This window comes from Sus scrofa, chromosome 15, assembly GCF_054392235.1.
Source record: "Sus scrofa isolate SSC_HxYL_T2T_F1_AM1 chromosome 15, Sscrofa_HxYL_maternal_Yorkshire_Landrace_v2.0, whole genome shotgun sequence".
In the NCBI taxonomy this organism is placed as follows: Eukaryota; Metazoa; Chordata; class Mammalia; order Artiodactyla; family Suidae; genus Sus; species Sus scrofa.
In genome coordinates this window covers 43965068-43990310 of record NC_139397.1, presented here as the reverse complement: position 1 = coordinate 43990310, position 25243 = coordinate 43965068, and the positions used below count along the sequence as shown (strand labels likewise).

At 43.5% G+C, this 25243-nt stretch overlaps 1 protein-coding gene across 50 annotated transcripts in view; it reads right to left on the bottom strand.

The window, feature by feature from the left end:
* The window catches only part of CLASP1 (cytoplasmic linker associated protein 1), a 259813-nt gene that overhangs the window by 86842 nt on the left and 147728 nt on the right, over positions 1-25243 (bottom strand). For 26 of the 50 annotated variants that reach the window (XR_014829634.1, XR_014829636.1, XR_014829638.1 and 23 more), the window contains 8 exons: positions 24665-24810; positions 23387-23522; positions 22331-22401; positions 18818-18877; positions 16870-16947; positions 16108-16275; positions 15262-15311; positions 14426-14596 (listed from right to left, as the gene is read on the bottom strand). Coding sequence is in view for 31 of the 50 variants with exons in the window: in XM_084999606.1 (XP_084855732.1) it covers positions 14426-14596; positions 15262-15311; positions 16108-16275; positions 16870-16947; positions 18818-18877; positions 22331-22401; positions 23387-23522; positions 24665-24810 (880 nt within the window). In the remaining 19 variants the exon portion in view is untranslated. Of the gene's footprint in view, positions 1-12159; positions 12184-12641; positions 12690-14425; positions 14597-15261; positions 15312-16107; positions 16276-16869; positions 16948-18817; positions 18878-22330; positions 22402-23386; positions 23523-24664; positions 24811-25243 lie in introns of all 50 variants that reach the window. The other 24 variants (XR_014829633.1, XR_014829637.1, XR_014829643.1 and 21 more) reach the window with 2 other exon arrangements.

Below are 25243 nucleotides of genomic sequence, written 5' to 3'. Positions count from 1 at the left end.
AATCTAAATTTATTTTTTTTGCTTTTTAGGGCTGCACCCACGGCATATGGAAGTTCCCAGGTTAGGAGTCCAATAGGAGCTGCAGCTGCCAAGCTATGCCAGAGCCACAGCAACACCAGATCCGAGCCATGTCTGTGACCTACACCGCAGCTCATAGCAACTGCAAATCCTTAACCCACTGAGCGAAGCCAGGGATTGAATCCACATGCTCATGGATACTAGTCAGGTTCATTACCACTGAGCCACAACAGAAACTCCAAAGAATCAAATTTTATATTTTTTAATCCTTTCTAGAGAATGTTTAATTCCTAATTCGTTAACTTTCACTCTTATGTTTATTATTCCTTCCTACTCTTCTTTTATTCTGTTCTTTCCTAACACAATGGAAACAAACTAATTCAGTCTCTTTCCTAACATAAACTCATGGCTATGAATTTCTCCCTAAGTGCTGCTTTTGCTTCATTCCATAAGGATTAATATGTAGTTCAACATAATGTGTTGCTTTTTTTAAAAAAAAATGGATTATAAGATATCATTTGCTAATATTTTGCTTTGGAAAAATAAGTTGGATCCACTCCACACTTTACAACATGAAAAACAGAAAACTAACTTAAGATTGAAATGGCAAATATTGGAGCTTCTGTCCTGGATCAGCGGAAATGAATCTGACTAGTATCCATGAGGACATGGATTAGATCCCTGGCCTCACTCAGTGGGTTAAGGATCCAGTGTTGCCGTGAGCTGTGGTGTAGACTGAAGATGCAGCTCCAATCTGGTGTTGCTGTGGCTGTGGCATAGGCCAGCAGCTAAAGCTTCAATTCAATCCCTAGCCTGGGAACCTTTTTAGGTGCAGCCCTAAAAAGACAAAAAAAAAAAAAAAAAAAAAAAAAAGTCAAATATCAAACCAAAAAAGTTCTAAAAGAAAACAAGGGAGAATGTCTTTGTAATTTGCATTGGAGAAGTCCATTCTAACTGTAACAAAATTAAAAGCCATTAAAAAAGATTGACAAATATGTCACAAAAAATTTTTTTGTTTAAATCTCAGGATGGCAGGAAGAAAACTATGAGCAAATTCAAGAAGATGACAAATTCTGAAAAACTATTTGCAATTCATCTCATAAGAAGCTAATTTCCTTAATATAGAAGAGACTCCTGGGAATAAAGTGGTATGCTGGAAAACGATAACAATTGGAGGGGAAGGTAGGGGTAGGGGTTTGGTCCTGCTGACCTGTGGTGTTTCGCAATTCCCTGGTGTAAACATTCCCACATTGGCCCATTTGAGGCTACTGACTTGATGTCAGTGAGCTTACAAAATTCCTGAATATTTAACAACTGGCTCTCATGAACTGGTTGAAGCCACTTCAAGACCCCACTGCCACAGCCCAATGAAGAATGGCCAAAGGCTAGGAAGAGACATTTAACAGAAATGTACATTTGAAATGTATGAAACAATGTTCAGCCTCACTCACAGTAAGAAAAAATATTGAAATGACATTAAGAGTGTCATTTCTCACCTAAGAGACCAGCAAAAATCCTAAAAATTTGCTAACATTCTGGCATGTCAGAAAATAGGCACGCTCATCCACTACTTGTGAGAGTGAAGATTAATACAGCTCCACAGAGGGCTATTTGTCAGCACGTATCACAATTACAAATGCATGCTTTTTTTTTTTTTTTGGGCCATACCCATGGCATGCAAAAGGTCTCAGGCCAGGAATCAAACCTTTGCCACAGCAGTGACAGTGCTGGATCCTTAACCCACTGAGCCACCAGGGAACTCCAACAAATACATACACTTTTTTTTTTTTGACTTTTTGCTATTTCTTGGGCCACTCTCATGGCATATGGAGGTTCCCAGGCTAAGGGTCGAATTGGAGCTGTAGCCACGGGCCTACACCAGAGCCGCAGCAACACGGGATCCGAGCCACATCTGCGACCTACACCACAGCTCACGGCGACGCTGGATCGTTAACCCAATGAGCAAAGGCAGGGATCGAACCCACAACCTCATGGTTCCTAGTTGGATTCGTTAACCACTGCGCCACAACAGGAACTCCTACACTTTTTTTTTTTTTTTTGCTTTTTCAGGGTTGCACCTGCAGCATACAGAAGATCCCAGGCTAGGGGTCGAATTGGAGCTACAGCTGCCAGCCTACACCAGAGCCACTGCAACACTGGATCTGAGCCGCATCTGCAACCTATACTATAGCTTACAGCAACACCAGATCCTGAACCACTGAGCAAAGCCAAAGATCAAATCTGCATCCTCATGGATTCTAGTCAGATTGGTTTCTGCTGAGCCACAACAGGAATTCCAACATGCACTTTTTTTTTTTTTTTTTTTTTTTTTTGCATTTTAGGGCCACACCTGTGGCATATGGAGGTCCCCAGACTACGGATAGAATCGAAGCTGTAGCTGCTGGCCTACACCACAGCCACAGCAATGCAGGATCCGAGCTGCCTCTGCGACCTATAACACAGCTTACAGCAGTGCCGGATCCTAAACCCACTGAGCAAGGCCAGGGATCTAACCTGCAACCTCATAGTTCCTAGTCGGATTCGTTTCCGCTGTGCCACAATGGGAATTCCCAACATGTACTTTTTAATTCAACACTTCTCCTAATAGTCTTGCACCCATGAAAAATGGTGTATATAAAAGATTATTCATGGCAGCATTGTCTATAATAACAAAACTCTGGAAACAATGCAAATGTCTACCAATATGGGTTTGACTGGTTCAGGTTAATCCATACAGGGGAATGTACAGCAGTAATAATAAACGAAGAAGTTCTTTAACCTAATATGGAAGAATCTTAAGCCATATTAAGTGACAATGAGGAAGATGCCTAACAGTGTTTGTAAATATGCTACCTTTTATGTTTTAAAAACAGGGAGAAGTGGCAGCTCTTTGCCTGACCACTTGTAACTCTCGCAAGTGTCCTATCTTAATAAACATATTTCTTGCCTATAGATGAACTCTTTCTGTACCAAGGCACAAAGAACCTGAACCCCAGCAAGTCCAGACACCTGCTCAATACCAAAAAAAACAAACAACCCCATCCAAAAATGGGCAGAAGATCTAAACAGACACTTTTCCAAAGAAGACATACAGATGGCCAAAAAACACAAGAAAAATGTTCAACATCACTAATTATTAGAGAAATGCCAATCAAAACCACTATGAGGTACCATCTTACACCAGCCAGAATGGCCATCATCAAAAAGTCTACAAACAATAAATGCTGGAGAGGATGTGGAGAAAAGGGAACTCTATTACACTGTTGGTGGGAATGTAAATTGGTGCAACCACTGTGGAAAAGAGTATGGAGATTCCTCAGCAAACTAAAAATAGAACTAACCATTTGATCCAGCAATCCCACTCCTGGGCATCTATCCAGAGAAAACTATGACTTGAAAAGATAAATGTACTCCTATGTTCATTGCAGCACTCTATACAATAGCCAAGACATGGAAACAACCTAAATGTCCATTGACAGAGGAGTGGATAAAGAAGATGTGGTACATATACACAACAGAATATTACTCAGCCATTAAAAGGAAAGAAATAACAGCATTTTCAGCAACATGGATGGACCTAGAAATTATCATGCTAAGTGAAATCAGTCAGACAGTGAGACACCAATATCAAATACTATCACTTACATGTGGAATCTGAAAAAAGGATAGAATGAACTTTTTTGCAGAACAGATATTGACTCACAGACTTTGAAAAACTTATGGTTTCCAAATGAGACAGGTTGGGGGATCGGGGGATGCACTGAAGGTTTGGGATGGAAACGCCATAAAATTTGGTTGTAATGATCACTGTACAACTATAAATGTAATAAAATTCATTGAGTAATAAAAAAATTAAAAATTTAAAAATTTTAAAAATAAATAAAAATAAAAACAAGGAGAAGTATGGGTAATAAAGATCTATTGTTTAGCAAGGGTAATCTACTCAATATGGTATAACAACCTATAGGGGAAAAGAGTCTGAAAAGGAATGAATATATATATAACTGATATACTTTGCTGTACACCTGAAACTAACACAACTTTCTAAGCCAACTATATTCCAATAAAACTTATTTTAAAAAATATAAAATATTAAAATCAGATAGGTATGATTTGTATACTACTTAGGTGAAGAAACTATGGATAAAATGAAACTAAGAGCAGTAACATCCTGGGGTTTAAGGAAAGAGGTGATAACTAGGCAAATGAAAGGCAAAGATAGGAGGAAACTGTGTACCTCTTTATATTTTCTGAGTTTTGAATTATATTAATAATGTATTACTTATTTGAAATTGATATTTTTATATACTACCTACTATAAAGATGAATTTACAAACACTTTTAAGGTATTTGAGGCTATTTTTATTAGATCTATAAAAATTCAGGTCTATTACATCTTGGTGATTTACTGCATCTTTTAGTATTTTATAGAAACCCTCTTTATTTCTAGTAAAGCTTTTTGCCTTTTTTCGTTTGTTATTAATAAATCTACAACAACTTTATTTTACTATGTATTTCTCATCCATTGTCTCTTACTCTATCTGTAGCCTCATATTAAAGATTTTCCTCTATGGAGTTCCCATCGTAGCTCAGTGGTCAACCAATTTGACTAGGAACCATGAGGTTGCGGGTTCGAACCCTGGCCTCACTCAGTGGGTTAAGGATCCGGAGTTGCTGTGAGCTGTGGTGTAGGTAGCAAACGAGGCTCGGATCCCAGGTTGCTGTGGCTGTAGTATAGGCCGGCGGCTACAGCTCTGATTAGACCCCTAGCCTGGGAACCTCCATATGCTGCGGGGGCGGCCCTAGAAAAAAGACCAAGGGGAGAAAAAAAAAAAAAAAAAAAAGATTTTCCTCTTTAAATATCATATTGCTAGATCTTTTTTAAAAAAAAAAAAAATAAGTCTAACAATTTTCCTATTTTAACTGGCAAGTTTAGTTCACTCTTATCACTGACCAGTACAGTGTTATTTGTCTTCATTTCTCATTTTCCTTTTACCTTCCTCTGTTTCCTCCCTTTGTCTTAATTTAAGGCATGCTTTACACTATCTCTAGGGTAACTGCCTCACAGTTAAAATAATATTATTAAAACCACAACTTCTGTTATATCATACTATTGGGCAGATAGGACAGTTTATGGATCCCTTTCTTAAACTTTCTGTTTTGAGACAATTGTAGACTCAGATTTGACTGTAAGATACACACAGATTTACTGTGTGTTCCCTCCCCAGTTTCTCTCAATGGTAACATCTTACAAAACCATCGTTCAAAATCAGTAAGGACATGGGCATCAATATGCTCTATCAATCTGGTTCTTATTTCCCAAGTTTTATTTGTATTTAAACTCTGGCTTTCCTTCGTGGGTAGTCTCATTTTCCTTCTGGTTTTTTCTAGTATCTTTTCTTTTTCATCTTTGGTGCTCTACAATTTCTTGCTTGGGATTTACTGAGTGTTTTAAATCTGTAGTTTAGTGAGCTTCAACAATTATTTTGGAGTTCCTGTTGTGGCTCAGTAGGCTACGAATCTGACTTAGTGTCTGTGAGGATATGGGTTCGACCCCTGGCCTCACTAGTGGGTCAAGGTCTGGTGCTGCTGAAAGCTGCAGCATAGGTCAAAGATGTGGTTCAGATCTGGTGTTGCTGTGGCTGTGGTGTAGGACAGCAGCTGCAGCTTAGATTCAAGCCCTAGCCTGGGAACCTCCATATGCTGCAGGTGTGGCCCTAAAAAGGAAACAAATATATATATCTATTATCTCTTCACATATAGTCTCTGTCCCAGTCTCTCTCTTCTTAATATCCAACTAGAAAGGTTAAACGTCTTCACTGCCTTCCCTATGACACAACATCTCCATATTTTCCAACTCCATCCTTCTGCACTATACTCTGGACCTTATCTTCTTATCTTAAATCCCATGAATTTATTCTTCAGCAATAGTGATTCGCCTGCTTAATTTATCCACTGAGTTTTAAATTTTAATAACTTACTATTTTTCATTTCTAGAAGACCCATTTGTTCTTTTTTATAACCTGCTTGGTCATTCTTCAGAGTTTCTTATTGCCTTTTCTTCCAACATTTTCTTTTTATTTCTTTAAATATTAAGACAAAACCGTTTCTCCTCTTAGAACTTCATGGGAATTCTCTAAGATTTAGCCTGAAGTTGGGTTCTTCCAATGAGGACCTATGTTTGCTTCTGCTGGTGCCCTGAGGCCCCAAGAGGTCCAGTGCCATTTGAGAATGATTTACCTACTTGGGTTTTTCAGACCACAAAGATAGCATAAATTCTGAACAAAAATCTTCAAGAAAGCCCAAGTAATCTCAGGGAAGATTACTTTCCCTGCTCCACCCAACAGTCAAGATGCCCTTTGGTCCTCTTCAATTTAGTAGAGTTACCTTCTTGGTTACCAGTGACGACGCAGGTCTGGGGTGGGCCCAGGCTTATTTCCTATCACTCCACATCCTGAGCACTCATCACAGCAAATGCCCCAGGTCTCCTGGATCCAGTCAGAAACCTCAGGATGCAAGCCAGCTTTGGGCCTAACCTATGAGGGTTGCTGCTTTTGCTGAGGTTTGCAGATGTGTAGCTTCACTGCTTCTATTCCAGATGGGTGATCAATCTGTTTTCAACCGGGAGGATCACTCAGACTACTACATTCTACATAGCGCTAAAAATGCAACTTTCTTATTTCTTTTAAACATTTAAATATAGCAATTTTATACTATATAAAAGATCCTTAAGTCCTGAAGGATTAAGTTCTTACTTCTTTTTCTCTGCTGTTTCTCATTCATCTTGGATGTAATTCTGGACTATGAAATTTTGTTTGGCATATTTTAATCTGTGGGAACCCTGAGAAACCAGATTTGAAAGGGGCTAACTCCGTAGCAGTTTAGTGTTTGTTCCTATCAGGCACCTTCGGGGGCTGTAAACAAAGACCACTTTAATTCCTCAGTTTGAGGTTTCCCAGCTACCACAGATAACAAAAACTGAAAGCACAACTTGTATGAGAAGAGAAACTTAAACACAAATTAGGGAAGCCTGGTTTTTCCTCCACCCAGGACAAAGTCAAGAGAGAGATCATGTCAATTTGTAGATAAAAATATTTTTCCCAAGCCCACCTTTTCATGGATATGTAGCGCTTTTACAATGCAGGGTTAATGCCAACCCTTACTCTCACCTAGGGTGAGCTCAAGGGCCTACTTCTTGTCTGCCCTAGGGACTTATCTTAAAACAGAGGCCCTTGGAGTTCCTGTCATGGCTCAGCAGAAATGAAGGTGACTAGCATCCATGACGACGCAGGTTTGATCCCTGGCCTCACCTCACTCAATGGGTTAAGGATCTGGCGCTGCCGTGAGCTGTGGTGTGGGTCTCAGACGTGGCTCAGACATGGGGCTGCTGTGGTTGTAGGCCAGCGGCTACAGCTCTGATTCAACCCCTAGCCTGGGACCCTGCCATGAGTGTGGCCCTAAGAGACCAAAGACAAAACAAAACAAAAACAAAAAACTCCCCCAAACAGGTTTGATGGGCACCCTTAAAATCTGTTTGGGGGAGTTTAAAGGGCCTCTATTGTACTGTACTCAGATATATATTTCTTCTATTGGAAGAGATTTGTTTTTATTCATTCTATTAATTTGACAGTACTACTATAAGTGCCAATATACATTTTAAAGAGACGATAGGAAATATTCTGTGGTCTTTAGGAAAAACATAGTTTACTCAATAAATCCAAGAAACAGTAAAAATATACTTCGGTTCTACATTAGGATGTGTTAATGACATATTCATTCATATACTGTTATGACAGAGACAGAAAGAAGTGAAAGAAGAAAAAAGTCAGTGTAAGAGAAACAGAAAGAGATACTGGAGAATTGTACAGCAGGAAGAAAATTCTGGACGGAGAGAAAAGAGATGCACCAAAAAAACAGATCTGAAGAAAAGCAGAAACAGGGAAACAAAAACCATAAGAGAACTACGGTCTTTGACTTTCACAGGAAAAAAAAAAGAGTATCTGTGTCTCGTGGCTATTTAATAGCGCTGTTGAAAATTTCTTCCGGTCACTTTGCCGTTCTCCTAGAAAAGCCCTCTAAATGGGAAACTAAACCTGTGTACCTGGTTTGACTTGGAAGCATGGTTTTCCCATATCCAGTATAGCCTAAGACAATTAACAAGACAGCCTCTCCTCACTAGGGGTTCAGTCCCCCGGCCAACTCCCTATTTTGAGGCTCCAGGAATTAAAAGGTCTCCCAGGTGAACCACACTCCACAGAACTGGGACATGTATGTACATCTATCAGTTTTACCACTTACTGTTTGGGGCACAATAAAACCAACCTCTACTCACACATGGCATTTTTGAAAGAATCAAAATTTGGAAAGCATATCACTTGTAAATTTTGCTACCTACAAGAACCACCACTCCCCTCCTCAAAAAAAAAAAAAGAAGATAAAAGAAATTTCACACTTTTTCTTTGGCCATGCCCATGGGTATGCATAAGTTCCTGGGCCAGGGACCAAGCTTACCCACAGCATTGACAACGTTGGATCCTTAACCCATTGCACCACAAGAGAACTCCAACACTCTTTTACTTCTATAGACAGATATACATATTTTTTTCATTGTGTAAAAAGGCCGACTTAAAATTCAGAGTTCTTGGATGAAACATTCATCAATACCAAAAATTTAATTCCCCAGGAAAACAAACTAAAATCTAAAATCCTTTTTCTGAAGAGCAGACAAGGCTACATAGTTTTTATTGTGTAACCTTAATGAAAATCAATACTTGATTAAGCATGGATTGTTTTTCTTTTTCCTCTCTGAAATATATAGATTAAATGTTATCTAGTCTTAAGCATGGCTTTTAACCTCACTTGATAACATACAATTATCTGTTCTCCGAAACCATCAATAAGCTGTCAAGTATCCACTGGTCACTGAAGTATTTTAACTCTTCATTTAAAATTACTTACTTTGGAAAAAAAAAATATGAATAATACATTTGCTAAACAAAGCGGCTACATTTAAAAAAAGCATTAGGTGGAGTTCCCGTCATGGCTCAGTGGTTAACAAATCCGACTAGGAACCATGAGGTTGCGGGTTCCATCCCTGGCCTTGCTCAGTGGGTTAAGGATCCGGCGTTGCCGTGAGCTGTGACGTAGGTCGCAGATGCGGCTCGGATCCCACGTTGCGGTGTCTCTGGCGTAGGCTGGTGGCTACAGCTCTGATTAGACCCCTAGCCTGGGTACCTCCATGTGCCGCATGAGTGGCCCTAGAAAAGGCAAAAAGAGACAAAAAAAAAAAAAAGCATTAGGTGAGAAGATGGGAATGCATTCGTCTTCTAGACAACCTGGGTGTCTATACTGTCCCTTGGTACGTGTGGGGACGGTTCCAGGATGGGTACCACCGTCCACAGGCACCCAGGACCAAGGTCGGCCCTTCACATCCACGGATTCAACCAACAGCAGACTGTGCACTTCTGTATATTTATTGAAAAAATTTGCCTATACATGGGCTGACACAGCTCAAACCCATGTTATTCCAAGGTCAACTGCAATCATTATCAACTCTCTCATGAGCAGCATAGCAGACAATATAAATGCCTCCTTCTTCCAAATCCCCTAAATTACTCAACATAACACACTGAAAGATAACCTGGAACGAAACTTTTGTACCAAAGTTGAGCTTTGAGCTCTTCACAAAAAAATACATATATATTTTTCTGATTAGTCATAAAAGTTAGAACAGCTACTTGTCTCAGAGGATATTTGTTTTCCTCAATTGCTACAGTACGGAAGGTGCCAGATTTCAAATGCATTGTCTGAGTTTTGAATTTAGAGCATCCAACTACTGATTCTAAATCACATTTTGCCTCCTGATGATGACAGTACCTAACTCTTACCTCAGGAGCAAACAGTAGAATATTTAACAGGCTTATTAACAAATTTTCAAAAGGCCTATATAATGATCCCAAAAATGCAGACAGGAAACTCAAGACAAGATGCTAAGTGATATTTACCGCTGTCTTTTTCTAATAATCTGTGCTTATCTAAGCTCCCCAGAAATGAGGAGCAAACAGAATGAGGGCCCCAACTCACAGGCCCCCAGAGTGTCTCTAGTTCTGGGCCCTCATCATATCAGGCTTGAGGCTCCAGCCAGAAGCTCTGTAACAGTCTGAGCAGCCCTGGGCTGGGGCCAAGGCCCATGGAACACCCTTTGAGAAAAGGAGAACCAGAAAGAGACTACCTGTTCCTGGCCTCTGGCGCAATAACCAAGTAAGCAATCTGACCCTGCTCTGGACTGGTGAAAAGAAAACTGGGGTGGTGGGGGGGGAGAGGCTTAAAATCCCCACTGTTGGGTGGGACAACAGGCTGACTTCGATTTTGTTACTCAGGTCTAGGAAGTTAGTCAGGGCAGAAGGCAAAACACCCTCCATTCCCAGGTCACGCCCTCCCTTTCCTTCTCATTCCCATGCCTGCACTCAGCCCTCTACTTCCTTCACCAGGTTGAGGAAAGACTAGCACCGCTTCTTAGGGAAGGAGAAATACAAAATTAGTCACATCGGAGTTTCCATCATGGCTCAGTGGTTTATGTATCCGACTAGGAACCATGAGGTTGCAGGTTCGAATCCTGGCCTCGCTCAGTCGGTTAAGGATCCAGCATTGCTGTGAGCTGTGGTGTAGGTTGCAGACGCGGCTCAGATCTGGCGTTGCTGTGTCTGTGATGTAGGCCGGCAGCTGTGGCTCCAATTAGACCCATAACCTGGGAACCTCCATATGCTGCAGGTGCAGCCCTAGAAAAAGACCAAAAAACCCCAGAATTACTCATATCAACTACACAGTGAAAAAACTCACACCCAGCCTCAGTCTTCTATCGAAAACAACGTCTTTATCACCACATTCAGCCTTTCGTCCTTTTTCATTTTGGACACTTTTCATTTCAAAAACTTATCCAACCCCCAGAACCAGTGAGGCTTGTTGAAAATTGAGATTCCCGTGTTCCTTCCAAACTTAAACAGAAATTTTCAGGGGGAAAGACCTAGGACTCTGTTCTTGTTAACAGGCATCCAGGTGATTTTTCTGCTAAGTCTGAAGAATACTGACCTGGAGATTACGTTCATCCTTTTAAAAAATTCCATTCCTAATTCCTCCTTTATGACCCCCTCAGGAAGTAGTATATGGACTACAAGCACCATGAACCTGCACACATCAAGATAAAACCGTCTACTCTGCTGGCCTGCCTTTTAGATGGTATAGGAAATGAACCTGGCAGTTCCTAACTGTTAAACCGTCATCATGGGGTTGGGGGGGTCTAAGCCATTACCTTAAACAGATGAGGTGCTAGCAGACACTGGAAATTTCAATTATTATATACTCTAAATTTCAATTATTTAAAACATCATCACACTTTCAATCTAGAGACTTTGCAAAGATGATCTTGTCTAGCACGTGCTAGTCAAAGACCTGGACCAAAAGCAACAGCCGCGTCTAAAATTCAAAAGAGAGCAACAGTAGGAAGAGCCGCTGGAGAACAACCCGAGAAGAAAACAAAAGGGATGCGGGGACGTGTATCCACCATGAGGACACAGCACAGGGAGGGCTGGGGCATAAGTGAACGAATGGGTTGTGTGTCAGCAACATGAATGCACATGGTAGCGTGTAATCCAGTAGCTTCAGGGGAGAGAAAAGCATGTTTTTAATGTCTAGAAACTACCTGGTAAAAAACCTTTATCAGCCTTTAACCTGAACCATCAACCCTGCTGTTTATTTTTGAAAGAGGAAAGAGGACTCCCGAGAGGCCCACAAAAGCACAAGGTGAAGAGGAGGAAACCAAAGCTCAGGAGGGGCTTCAGGTGACAGAACCTGAGGCCAGCAGCACACAGTGTCACCGCATCCCCCGGTGTGGGCTCCGAGTCACAGACCACGCCTGCGTACTCAGTGCCCACATCCACGCTACACCAGCTGAACGAGGATTGGGGAGAGCTTGGGGATGGGGGGAGGCAGACTCCAGTGGAAGCGGGAGGAAGAAGCGGGGAGGGGACAGCGTGCAACGGCTCATGCAGGGACCCGGGGCACAAGTGGGCACCAGGCAACACTTGGTGACAACAGAGGGCCGCGAGAGGGGACACACCGCAAGCATAGACACAAGCCGCTTACCCTCCGCTCTAGTGGCAGTACCATCTTTAAGCAAATTAAAAACAAGGGAAGGGATAACAGGGAACAGTTAGTAACATTAAAGAAATGAAAAAGCAGAATGTTATTATTAGCTACTAAAAAAGCAAAAGTATACAATTTAAAATAAAAGTAAACTGGAAACAAGTTCAACAGCAAAGCAGAGTCTAAAGCAAGTAAGTGCACCTCATACTGAAATCAGCCCAGTAGAATGTGCTTTTGCCTTCAAAAAACAAAACACAAAACAGCAACCCGGGCCGTGCCTGGGCTGACAGAGAGACTGTGTTTTTGGTTGAGCTCGCCTCACCCTCTCAAGAGTTCCTCTTCCTTGGCACAACGTCCTGGTGGAACAAGGGGGAAAACTAAACTACTACAGTGGCTCAGAGGACAGAGGCAGTAAGTCAGAAGCTCCGAGAAGCCGGCCGCAGCAATGCCCAGCCCAGCAGCAAAGCTGCACAGCTTGGTACCTGAGTCAAGGCCTACGGACTCCGCATCTTCCCTCATGGGTCTGGACTCTAGAAGGTCGGAGAAGGATCATCAGCTTTGATGCTACACCTCCGCACAGCTGTGACTGTCGACCTGAGCAGCAACTCTAACAACTTCTCAGAAGGATTCTGCCTGAGGGGGAATCCTACTGGGGGCTGATCTGTTCTGGCTCTTGTTGATTTGGACAAAGCGGCTAAGCTCTGGGAAAATGCTGAGGGGATGGGAATCCTCTGGTCTGGTAGTTCAGAGAGGTAACACTGGGCGGGCAATCTACCACGAGCGCTTCTAAAAGGTCAGCTCTCTATCATCAGAGCAGAAGACCGAGCGCATCTACCACCACTGAGAAAGCCTACAGGGTCCATGTTAAAGTAGCTCAAATGTGCACAGAAAAACAAAGACTGGGTTACTCTAAAAGCTGTATCTTTACTCAAGTTTTCAAACAATGAAACAAATACTAATTACAGGTACTCAAGGTGGACCAAATGAGTTGCAACACAGCTAAGTACTTAAAACGGAACTAAAATGAACAGAAATCCTTGACACAGGAGAGACCCCTCACGTCTCTCCCTCGTGATCACGTCAACACAAGACTGTGCAGGTGCCTATACAAAGCTCCAACAGGTAAAGGACAGAGAGAGGCGCCTTCACTGGGCACCGTCCCCATCTCAATGGGGTGTTTCTGTAACGAAAACAAGACTGATTCAACCACGTTCCACAACATACATCTTACCTGTTAAATCAATGGTGTTCCTATCACAATCATGGTTTCTTTCACCTTATAGGACTTTCGGGTAATTCCATCTGTCCCTACCACTTATCTGAATTAGGTGGCTGATATTACAATTAATATATGGGTAGAGACACCAGACCCAAAGATTACTTGGCCTGGTCAAGGTCACCAAGGTCAGGCCCAGTAACCTCTTGGTGTTCTCTCTCTCACTACACTTCCATGCTCAAGACAGTTTGGAACATTAGTTTCAGCACTGGCAATGGAACTAGTTTGTAAGCCATATAAGTAATAAGTCCCAAGGTTTCATAAAGTTTAAACTGTATTCATTTCCTTAAAATCCAAACTAAAACTAATTCAGCCAAGTCTCCACACTTTAGCTTTGAATAACTCTGCCTTAACAATAATAAACAGAAGTAAACTATCAGCTGCACTTACACGTGTTAAGTGCCTGCTGAAAAACTGACCTACTTCTCTGTCAGATATTGACTCTTTAGAAAAGCCTTTTGGGCTACTGCCAGCATAAGTACACACTCCTCCAAGCAGACCACCAAGGTCAGCACTCTCGTCCGATTTGCTACGCTGGTTAGCAAGTCCATCACACCCGCGGGAGAGGCCCCTCACTGCCCATCAGCTCCCCCACGACAGTAAGATGCTCAAACAGGGAAACTGCAGCCACTGTCCACAGTGACTCTCACTAAACCCTTTGGCTCTGCTCCCACTGGCGTCAGGCAGGAGAACACCCAGCTTTGGCCACAGAGAAGGTGGAATGGGTGCTGGCGGGGCTGCCAGGAAGGGGGACATGAGGCTGAGGGAAAGCCACGCTCTGTTCATGGACATGTCACTAAACAGGGTGATGCCCCAGAAACGGGACACTCAGCAAAGAGTGGCTGTAGACTAGAGGTCAGGGCAGAGTCACCTACACTTAAATATCAGCCCTGCAACAGTGAACACTTATCAGTCCATAAATAAATTTGATGGGCAGTTAAGTGAACCAGAACAGCAGAACCAGGGGAAGAGTCTGGGGGGTCTGGTTACCTAAGGACGCGTAGGACCCTGGAGGCAAGGCCGCTGCGGAGCTGAAAGGCGTGGTGCCCGGAGTCGAGGTGACCTTCGATTTGGCACTGGCGGCCGCGTTCACGTCAATGTCACTCCGAGACCGCTGCAGGGACCCAGTCGTTGACACGGATTTGGTGCTAACTGTGGAAGCTTTGGTGGTGAAGGAGAAAACGTTAGTAAGGATCACGCTAAAATTTTACACATGCACCACTGAAATGGGTTCTGCTTTTCTTAAAAACAAACACCAAGTTTTAACAAAGGCTGGAGCACACAGCCCTAGCCAACAGTTTCTCCTGGTCACTGAAGACAGAGTTCAGCCGATGCTGAAGGAAATTACAAGTGACCACAACTATACACCTTTATAATCAAAGACCATAAACCTCAAAGAAACAGATCCTATTTCTGACTCACAAGAGGAGTGAAAGAAGGAAAAGCTACGGCCATCTGGCCAATGTTCTCACGACGTGGCCTAAGGTGCACCTTGGCCTGGGCGCTTCCCCTTCAGCAGACGACCCACCCTCCACCTCCAATAGCCACCAAGATGCTGCCACTCCACGCGCCCCAGGTCGCCTCCCTGCTCACAGGCACTCGGAGCAAAGTGCAGCACTCTCCATGGCAGTGTCCCCGCACAAAGCAGGGGTGGCTGAGAAAAGCCCAGAGCCTGATGCCTGCTGCCCGAGGCATCCTGACACCTCCTCCTTGATCCGATAGGGACGATGGGCAGAGTCCCGGGAAAGACCTACTTCCGGCACCTAAGCAGCCCACCCCAGTTCAGACCAGAGGCCTTGGTGCTAAGTCCCTGCTGCCCACCTTACCTCTCGAGGTGGTACTGCCCGTGGGACTTCTTTTGGCAGAGAGCGGCCGGCTAAAAATAAAGGTGTACATCTGTTTATTACCGAAAAGTGCACTTTATCTGCATCAGTACAAGAGACAACAGAAAATTATGACAGTAAAGAATAACCTCAAGAGTTCCTGTTGTGGCTCAGTAGTAACGAACCCGACTAGCATCCATGAGGATGTGGGCTCAATCCCTGGCTTCACTCAGTGGGTTAAGGATCCAGCATTGTCCTGAGCTGCAGAGTAGGTCACAGATGTGGCTAGGATCTGGCATTGCTGTGGCTGTGGTGTAGGTCGGAAGCTCTAGCTCCAATTTGACCCCTAGCCTGGGAACTTGCACATGCTGCAGGTATGGCCCAGAAAACAAAAAAGAAAAAAAAGGAAAAAAAAAAGCATTTTCAGAATTTTATAGGTAACATGGACCACGCTCTTATAAACCCCCAGCTTGAGAAAAGCTTTAGCATTGTATCTGCATTAAGTTAACAAGTCTGAAATGGAGCCAGAGAGGAAACACAAGGTGAGGACGCAGCACACTAAGCCCCAGGCTGGGAATGCCCACTCTTTCCCAGCTGTCTCTAAGGCAGCACGTACATCCTCTGAGAATAGTTCATCCCTGTTATTCCAAAATTGCTCTGGGACCACCGGCCCAGGGCCACCCACCTCTCTCCACCCCCCACAGCACCTGACCCAGCACCAGATCCATGTGAGTCGAGGGCACAGTACCAGGCACACACATGTACAGGAGCATAGGCAGAGCCTTGCTCTTGTTTGGCAAGTGCTGAAACAGGGCGTCCACACCACCGAGCAGAGCCAGGCCTTCTTACTTGAGACTCTCCTGCGAGCTGGAAGACGAGCGGTCAGACTGTGGCAGAGACGCGATGCTGTCTGAGTTCTTCAGGTGGGACTGCAGTGCCTTCTGGTAAGAGGACTCCAAGGTGTGGTACAGGTGCTCTGCTTCTCTGCTGAAGTGACTGTGGAAGCCCCAGTAACACCTGGGGAAACACGCGGCTGTACTGAGCACTGGGCGGGGCACGGGACACTGTGGGGGACAGAGCCCAGCCCTGGAATCAGCAGGGCGCCGGGGCAGTCCAGTCAAAGGAGGCCGGCCTGAACCCACCCCTCCAGGAATCTCAGTCTTACAATAAAGTGGAAGTTAAAGTGCCTGGCTGGCAAGACTGGAGAGACTTAGGGAAGACAGGGCTGAGCCATCTATAACAGTTCCTAGAACACGAGGGGGGCTCGTGCAACCTGAAATTCACGGGTTCGAGCCCTGGCCTCGCTCAGTGGATTAAGGATCTGGCATGAGCTGGCGTGAGCTGTGGCGAAGGTTGCAGACACGGCTCAGATCCTGCGTTGTTGTGGCTATGGTGTAGGCCAGCAGCTACAGCTCCAATCGGACCCTTATCCTGGGAACCTCCATATGCCGCTGGTGCAGCCCTAAAAGACAAAAAGACAAAAAGACAAAAAGACAAAAAGACAAAAAAAAAAGAAATAAAGAAAACATGTCCATGCACTCGATGCACTTTTAATAAGGCAGTTGGGACAACGAGTCTGAAATATAACCACGGCGGTGAGTAAACACTTACTTCCTCGCTTCTATCCTGGCCTCGGAATCGGCATCATGTATCCCTTTCTTTATTGTCTCAGCTAATACTGATATATGCCTGGATGTTGAGAAAAGAAAGCGGCAACAGTCATTGATCCATGGTTTCATGCGGCTAAAAGTAGGTATGAGACAGCCCTTCAGATGGGCAATGCGGACATAGGGCCTCTGTGCCCAGAGTCAACACGCACGCAGCCAGAAAGTGAGAACCCTCCCACCCAGTAGCACCCCCACCTCCCACCCTGGGCCCTGGTAACCTAAGCTCTGGCGACTTTCCCTTTTTAGTCACGGCTGATGTTTTTCAGGCCATACTCACTTAGCTCAATCTGTTATGAACCCAGACAACAAAACCCCACCTCTGCATGGTTAGAACCAGCTCCTGCGGAAACTGTAATGCGATCATAATAATCTTAACACCAAAGAGGCTATCTGCATCTCATCTCTGTAATTAAAGGATGTTTTTCCAAGTGCCTCTACACAACATGAACACTAATGAAAAGAGGTTTCTGTCTTGTAAACAGGTATTCTCTTTAGTTATGTTCTACTCTGAGAAGAAAGCATTCAACTGTTTCATTGAATATCTAATAGTTTTAAGAAAAAGGCAACAAGTGGAATGAACAGTTTCACAGAACAAAGACTAGGTACCAATTTGACAAGCATCTCAAGTCTCTGCCTTGTTCCCCACTCATCCAGTCGATACTGGGTGAGTACCTGCTTGGAGGCTGCACACAGAGCTCACCTGAGGTGATCATGCTTTTCTGTCTTCTTGCTCACCTGTACCCACGTTAAATCTTCATTCCACCTTCTCCCTCTAAATCCCAAAGCCATTGCCAAAAGAAGATATAATACTCAAGACATTAAAGAACAAGAAAATATTTTTTAAATGAGCTACTGTCTTGAGATTCAAAGTATTTTCAGGTGAAATTTTCCTTCTGGAAGGCCTGGCATTTCATCTCTGACCACTGCACAGAGAACTGTACTCCCAGGAGTGCTCAGTGTATTAAAATTCCACAGCTAATAACATGTCTAACATGTTGTCAGATCCTTCACAAAGCAGCAGTAAAAACTGGGTGGAACAATATTACCCTCTATAGTCTCTAAATTTAACTCAGAAAGAATAAGAGGCACCTTAAACTGGCAGGAACTAAAAGTGGCTAAGAATAATCCTCAAAGAGAGACATACTTCTTTAAGAATTCTGCCATAATCCAGAGTTTGTGTCACGGCTCAGTGGTTAATGAACCTGACTAGTATCCATGAGGATGCAGGTTTGATTCCTGGGCTCACTCGGTGGGTTAAGGATCTAGCATTGTGGTGAGCTATGGTGTAGGTCATAGATACAGCTCGGATCCCGCATTGCTGTGGCTGCGGCATAGGCCAGCAGCTATAGTTCCGATTGGACCCCTAGCCTGGAAATTCTCCATATGCTGTGGGTACAGCCCTAAAAAGACAAAAAAAAAAAAAAAAAAAAAAAAAAGACTTCTGCCATAATCCCACATTTTATCACGATGATGTGAAGCTCACCACACACCAACCTGAATAAAGAGAAAACTGCTGACTTTCTGATACAGAGAGAGCAGAAAGAAAACTTGCAAACGGGAGAAATTCCTCCAAGGATTGTCAGGTTCCCCCTTGCCTCTATGGCAGCTTTAAACATTTACCTCATTGGAACTGACAGGATGTCGCACAGCAGGATCGGATTCCATGCGAGCACATCCTTGGCTGGACGGTGTCACAGGGCACCGTGAAAGTGCATGGAACTCACTAAAAGCTGCTGCCAGTGGTACGTGCCTCACATCACGAGAGGCAACAGCAGTGTTCACACAAACAAATGCTCGCCTTCACTTCTTCTAAGAAGTGGGTTGGACTGCTTGCTGAGACATTAAATCTCAAGATTCAATCCAGAGGAAAAACCAGCAAATCAGATGCTTACCGTTCCAGCGAATGCGTCTGCCATTCTTGCAAGAGTAAATCTAAAAATTCAAAACAGCGCCTGAAAATTGTAAAGAAAAGTACATAACTTAATCGGTTGTGTGTTGATTAAAATAAAGGTCTTTTTTCTTCAGTGACCCAACATTACCTTTGAGAATTGGTAAATTTCCTCCATTTTTTTATGAATCAAAAAATGGAACATACAAATGGAAGCAGAACTAACTGAAAACCAAAGCAAATCAAAAAAATTAAGCATCTATGGTGATCAATGGTACATCTATGGTACTGCCCTAAAGAGGAAAAAAAAAAAAAAAAAAGGTCTCCTGAGAAACAAAGGGTTTACCAAATTTTCCTGCCAAACGCTTAAAATCAATTTTTCATTAGCCACTCAGCCATTTTCCTCTCTCCAGTCTTTCAACAAACACCCTTTCTTTTTAAAGCTTTTCACTTCAGTCCTCTTTCTTGGTCTGGTTCATGCAGAAAACGACACTGGTCCCATCTGGTCCCATCTCCTTTGAATTCTATCACCCACAGCCACTTCCAGTCCTACCTCCTCAGAACTTCCTTTTCCTGAATTCCAGGGTATCCGTCTTGGTAAAATAAATACTGTCAGAAGTAAGGAACCCATTCAAGGAGACCAATCAGAAGGCACTCTTTCATTAATGATCAGCCCTTCCTTCCCATCATCTTCCCAATTCAAAATCTCATGATCCATACATTTATTTAATCACTCCATAAATCTCTAATCAACTCTTCCCCTGTGCTAGATGCTAGAGAGACAGTGGGAACCAAGACACAATCCTGTGAGCAGGACAGACAGGAAGCACTCCGCCTGTGCCAGGAGCACACGGCTCCAGGAGAGCCCAAGAGAGATTCAACCTGATGCCAGGGCTGGTGGCAGGGGGGTGTTGGGGAGACACTGACTGACAGGGCACATCCTGCCCTCACCGTGGCTTTCCCCGCCCCTGCCTCAACCTACTTCTCCCCTTTCCCCACCTCATTTCCTGGTGTGAAGCTTTCTTATCTCTTCAATGTGTATGCGCATTAAGTCTTTATTTATGGACCTATTCTTTAGTGATTACAGCTATCTTTAGGGCTAATTCTCATCTTAAATGTGTTTTGGAACAATCTAGTTAATCAAAAATATCACCTGTAAATTAGGCTTTGTTTTCAAGTTTTCAGGCTAAAATCATACACACAGGTTTATCAGTGATGGCATTATTTAAACACTGCATTAATTATGCACATCTGGCTGGAACTTGTCTCTTCACCTAATCCTACTCATCATTCAACAAGCAGCTCAATTTTTTAACTTGTCTGTGAGGCTTTTTGGGACTATACCAGCTAGTTTTAACCACTGCTCTATAAATTCCTAAATCCACAATACAGATGTTGTAACTTACTCTTATACTACTTTCTGTTACTGTTTTTAGCCTCCCCCCAAAATGATAAACTCCTTGAAGGCAGGGAGATTGGGTGGTCTATTCTTACAAATTCTGAGGCACAGGCTGAGTGCAGGGTCTTGGTTACAGGGCCCTACTTGGCTCTCTCTACCTTCGGAAGGCAGAGGGACTGGGTCAGGATGGTCCCTGTTGCTCCTTTTATCATTAAGATGCATAGCTCTGAGCAAGACTCATCCCAACTAAACACAGGAACATCAACCTGGCTGTGTGGCTCAGAATCTGGTGAAAGGAGTGGCCTTTCTGCTGTCACAGTAACCGCATGATATTGTTTGTATTTAGTAGAACTGTTAAATGCTATGGACTGAATTACTACCCCTAATCCTTCTGTTACTGCCTTAACCCCCAGCATGACAGTGTTTGGAGATGGGGCCTCCAGGAGGTAATGAGCTTGACATGGGCCATGAAAGTGACACTCTCCTGATGGGATGAGGGTCCCTTGAAGGAGAAACACTAAGAGCTGGCTGTGCTCTCCCTTCATCATGAAGACATAGCATGAAAGCAGCCATCTGTGAGCTACTGCCATTAGAACCCGAGTCTTCGGGCACCCTGGGCTCCGAGCTCCAGCCTCCAGAGCTGAGAGAAAAGAAATCCCTGTTGTCTAAGTCCCCTGGGCAAGGTATCTTTGACACGGTGACCCAAGTCTGCTGATATACTAAACATCCTGCAACGCTCCCCAAAGATCTGTGTCATGTCACTGGAGCAACTCTGCCTTCCCCGCAAAGGAAAAACACATTTCGAATTGCTCCTGGAGACCTAAATCAGTAGTGACAACAAGAACAAGAGCAGCAGCAGCAATTCTCCTATCAATGACCACTCACTAAGCTTCTACTAAGCGTCAAGCCCCAAATGCCTGCACCGCAGAACAACCCTGCAACTGGGTAGGTGGGCAGCCTCCCGGCACCCTCCACCTCCGATTCCATCTCCACATGTTCATCTCCAGGGGAAGCTGGACCGCTCTGCCCCGAAGGAGGTCAAGGGCAGACAGCATTCCTCAGCCACACTCAACTGTGCTTTGCTGTAAGAAATCAAGCTTTTTCAGTTCAGCAAGAACATTTCTTTCTTCCTGGCTTCACGTAGCTAGATTGTTCCCCTTTTCTTCCTCTTGCCTCCCTGTTAATAAGATGGATCCAGGGACCGCTTCATGCTTAGAGGGATCCCGTACCAAGGAAACCCTGGCAGATGCAACCTAATACCTGGGAAAGGACAGCCAGCAGGTGGCCGGGGTCAGCTGTGCTCTAAGCCCTCTCCTCCCCTGGGCTGGACCAGGACACAGGATTAGAGGGATACGCCAGGTGGCTACCGCCCAGGCCTGCCATTAATTTACCCTATAAAGCTCTAGATATAAGCTCCCATGGTTTCCACAAATCCTCAGAAAACCTACACAGGACTTCTGTGTGTTTACATTTTCCTGAGAAAAGGGTCCACAGATTCCAAGATTCTCAAAAGACCCTGACTCAACAGTCAAGACCCACAGATCCCAGCTAGAGAACATGGCCCTTATTCCCCACTCGTGGGCTGGGCAGGCCCCTTGGCACAAGACAAAGCCCCCGCTGGCTGCCCAGGCCGTGTCTTCAGGGGCCACCTCCTGTCACTGTGCAGCCCAGGGAGGTGATGGTGAGGATTCAGAGTCCAGGCATCACTACCAGAAGCTGCAAACCACACACACTACCTCCTACTTATTTAATAGCAAATGACTGCCACTGATTTTTACGTTTTTTTCAGGCATGCAGCTATTGCCTTTATTCAGGGAACAGGGCAGACCAATGACAGAGGTAGGGGAACCATCTCAGGAAAACAACGTACAGGGCTACATCCCCCTCCCCCAATAACCTCCACACACACTCTCCCACACTCACATGCAAAGACAAAAACAATAAAGGCTGTCCAAATTTACTTTCCAGACAATTTCGATCATGATCCCTCAATCCAAAGGTATTTATCACAGCAATTTTAAATGATATCAAACGTTTAAAATCAACTTTTTTTCATGGAGAGAAATATGAAATTTTTTTTAGTTTCAAAAATAATGAGGAAATGCTTTAAAAACGTACCTTCTAACTGCGACAGACTTGGAGGTACAGTTGCTTGTTATGACAGGTATCAGCCTAGGGATGTGTGTGTGCTGTGGACAAGAACAAAAAACGCAACTTGGACAACCACTTCCTGACTAGCCTACCTAAAGCATATATAAAGCATATATTCAGATTAAGAAAAAAGAATTCCTCTGGATATTGCTAAAGGGCATGACAGAATTTACAGAGCCAGAACAGATGGCAGGAATGATACATAAATAAGCCTAAACTCAAAACAAACTGCTGGTATGAAGTCTAAACCACCTGAGCAGTAGAGACAGAGTGAGTGCAAAGGCAGTCGGCAGACCTACACCTGTTAATACAGTTTCAATGGAAATGTCCAAAAACAGCTTCTGGTTTAACACTTAAGTAGACGGTGCACATGCGAGAACTAAAAATAGCACGAACAAAGTAACTCACAATAATGACGAATATTCTGCACAGATTTCAGTGATCATCAAGCCCAGATTCAAGGGCTGCCTGTGCAGAAAAGGAACTTGATGGCGAGGAAACGGTGTAGAACTTTAAGCCTCTGTGAATTGTCAGGTTTTACTGAAAATGTGCATGTCAATGCCTCAGCTAATTATTTAAATCTAACTGAGTGTTTCGAAAACTTTAACTAAAGACCCTATTTCGTTTCTGCACTTATACACAATTACTTAAACAAAAAATTTAGGCAAATAATACCACAAGCACAAACACCTAAAAGGGAACGACTCGGGATTAAGGAAGGAAGAACAGGAGTGATGGTTGGACACAGAGAACAGAGTATAAACTCAGAAGCAGATGCACATGTTGACATATTTAAAGTCAATGATGAGTGGCTGATCCACCTCAGTAACTGCACCACACCCCCAGGGCAACACCAGGGGATGGAAAAGGCTCTAGGTAAGTGGGGAAAAGGCCAACCTTGGCTGTACAACATGATTCCATGTACATAATCACTCAAATGAAAAATGGTCCCAACAAGTGCTTCTCAACCACCACTGCCATTTACCACTTGCTTATGTGAGGGATGGCCCCCGCTATACTCACCCGAATGATTAACCTAACAGCTACGACACCAGAGGTGGCCATAATTTTGGCACTGTTTGGAATTAAATTAAAGATAGTTGGCATAATGGCTTCAGCTCCATGGTCAAACTTATTCCCGAGAACCGACGACAGATGCCTACAATGAGAAAGGAACACTAGGCTATAGTCACATCACAGTTCCTGCAAATAGTGTAGCACATATACCTCTGAACATTTTAGAGCCTTCATTTAAAGTCATCTCAGGATAAAGGACAAAGGTCTAAGTAAAATACTTTAAAAACAGTTCCAACATGCACATAGAGGATGCAAACAGCTACCAGTCCAAGAGTTTGCTCTTCTTTTTTTTTTTTAAATAAATAACTTCCAACCAATTACTCTTAAAATAGCAAAAAACAAATTAATCATATAGTAATAAAACACAAATATGAAGAAGCTCCCTCCCCCCTTTTGCTCTTTTATTTTATTTATTTATTTTTTTTTTGTCTTTTTGCCTCTTCTAGGGCCGCTCCCATGGCACACAGAGGTTCCCAGGCTAGGAGTCTAATCGGAGCTATAGCCACCTGCCTACACCAGAGCCACAGCAATGCCAGATCCGAGCCGTGTCTGCAACCCACACCACAGCTCACTGCAACACTGGATCCTTAACCCACTGAGCAAGGGCAGGGATCGAACCCGCAACCTCATGGTTCCTAGTCAGATTCATTAACCACTGAGCCACGACAGGAACTCCTGCTCTTTTATTTTTAACATATAACATTCAGGCTTTAATATCAGAGGTTAAAACTTTAAAGAGCTGCAAAACCACCTTACAACTGCTGCTGTCTTGATATTTAACGTACTTTCTAACACAGATGTTTTAGGCACTGACACAGGTTTAGTGAGGATAAAATTTTACTGCAAGACATGCCTTTAACTTTACAGCTACAGCATTCTTCTGGAAACAAACAAAAGTTCTAATAATCATGCTATATCTAGCCAGCACAGTCAACAAGAAGGCTGAGAATAAAAGTTTGTAAGATTTCACTTATCCATATTAAGAATAACTGCTCCACGTTTAAAATAGGGGCTTCAGAGCTAAGTCACTGAATAAAACTTAAAATCTGTCACACTTAACATAGTTGGTCAGGAATTACTGTGCAAGAAGTAACACAGTTTAAGTGGAATGTGCCTAAGTTGTGTGAAAGAAAGCCAGCGGCATATTCAATGAGCCACCTCTGAAGCACGGAGCCAAGGCTACAATACGATGACATGTGAGGACAAGAATGTCACAATCCTTACCCCAAGGTGATACAAGCCTCCCGCACTACCTGAGACCGCAGGTCCTTAGCAGAGAGCTTAAAGGCTCCGTCCAAAAGACGCAAATGTTGGAAGAAGTTATCATACTCAGCAGCACCAGCCAAAAGTAGAGATCTAATCTTTTTTAGCTAAAGGGGTAGGGAAAATTAAGAGAGATCCAAAGCAATGATTAGAATATACAAAACAATAGAAGTCATCAAATATTAGAGCTTAACATCACAGCTAAATGATACATAAACAGTTTTCCAAAAAGCCATTCAGCCAACTAAATAGTAACAAATCTAAGGATCACAAATAAGAACAAATAATTTTTTAAATTAGTATCTACAAGTATTCTAAGAAATGTTTTTTTTTTTTTGTTTTTTGTCTTTTGTCTTTTTGTTGTTGTTGTTGTTGCTATTTCTTGGGCCGCTCCCGCGGCATATGGAGGTTCCCAGGCTAGGGGTCGAATTAGAGCTGTAGCCACCGGCCTACGCCAGAGCCACAGCAACGCGGGATCCGAGCCGCGTCTGCAACCTACACCACAGCTCACGGCAACGCCGGATCCTTAACCCACTGAGC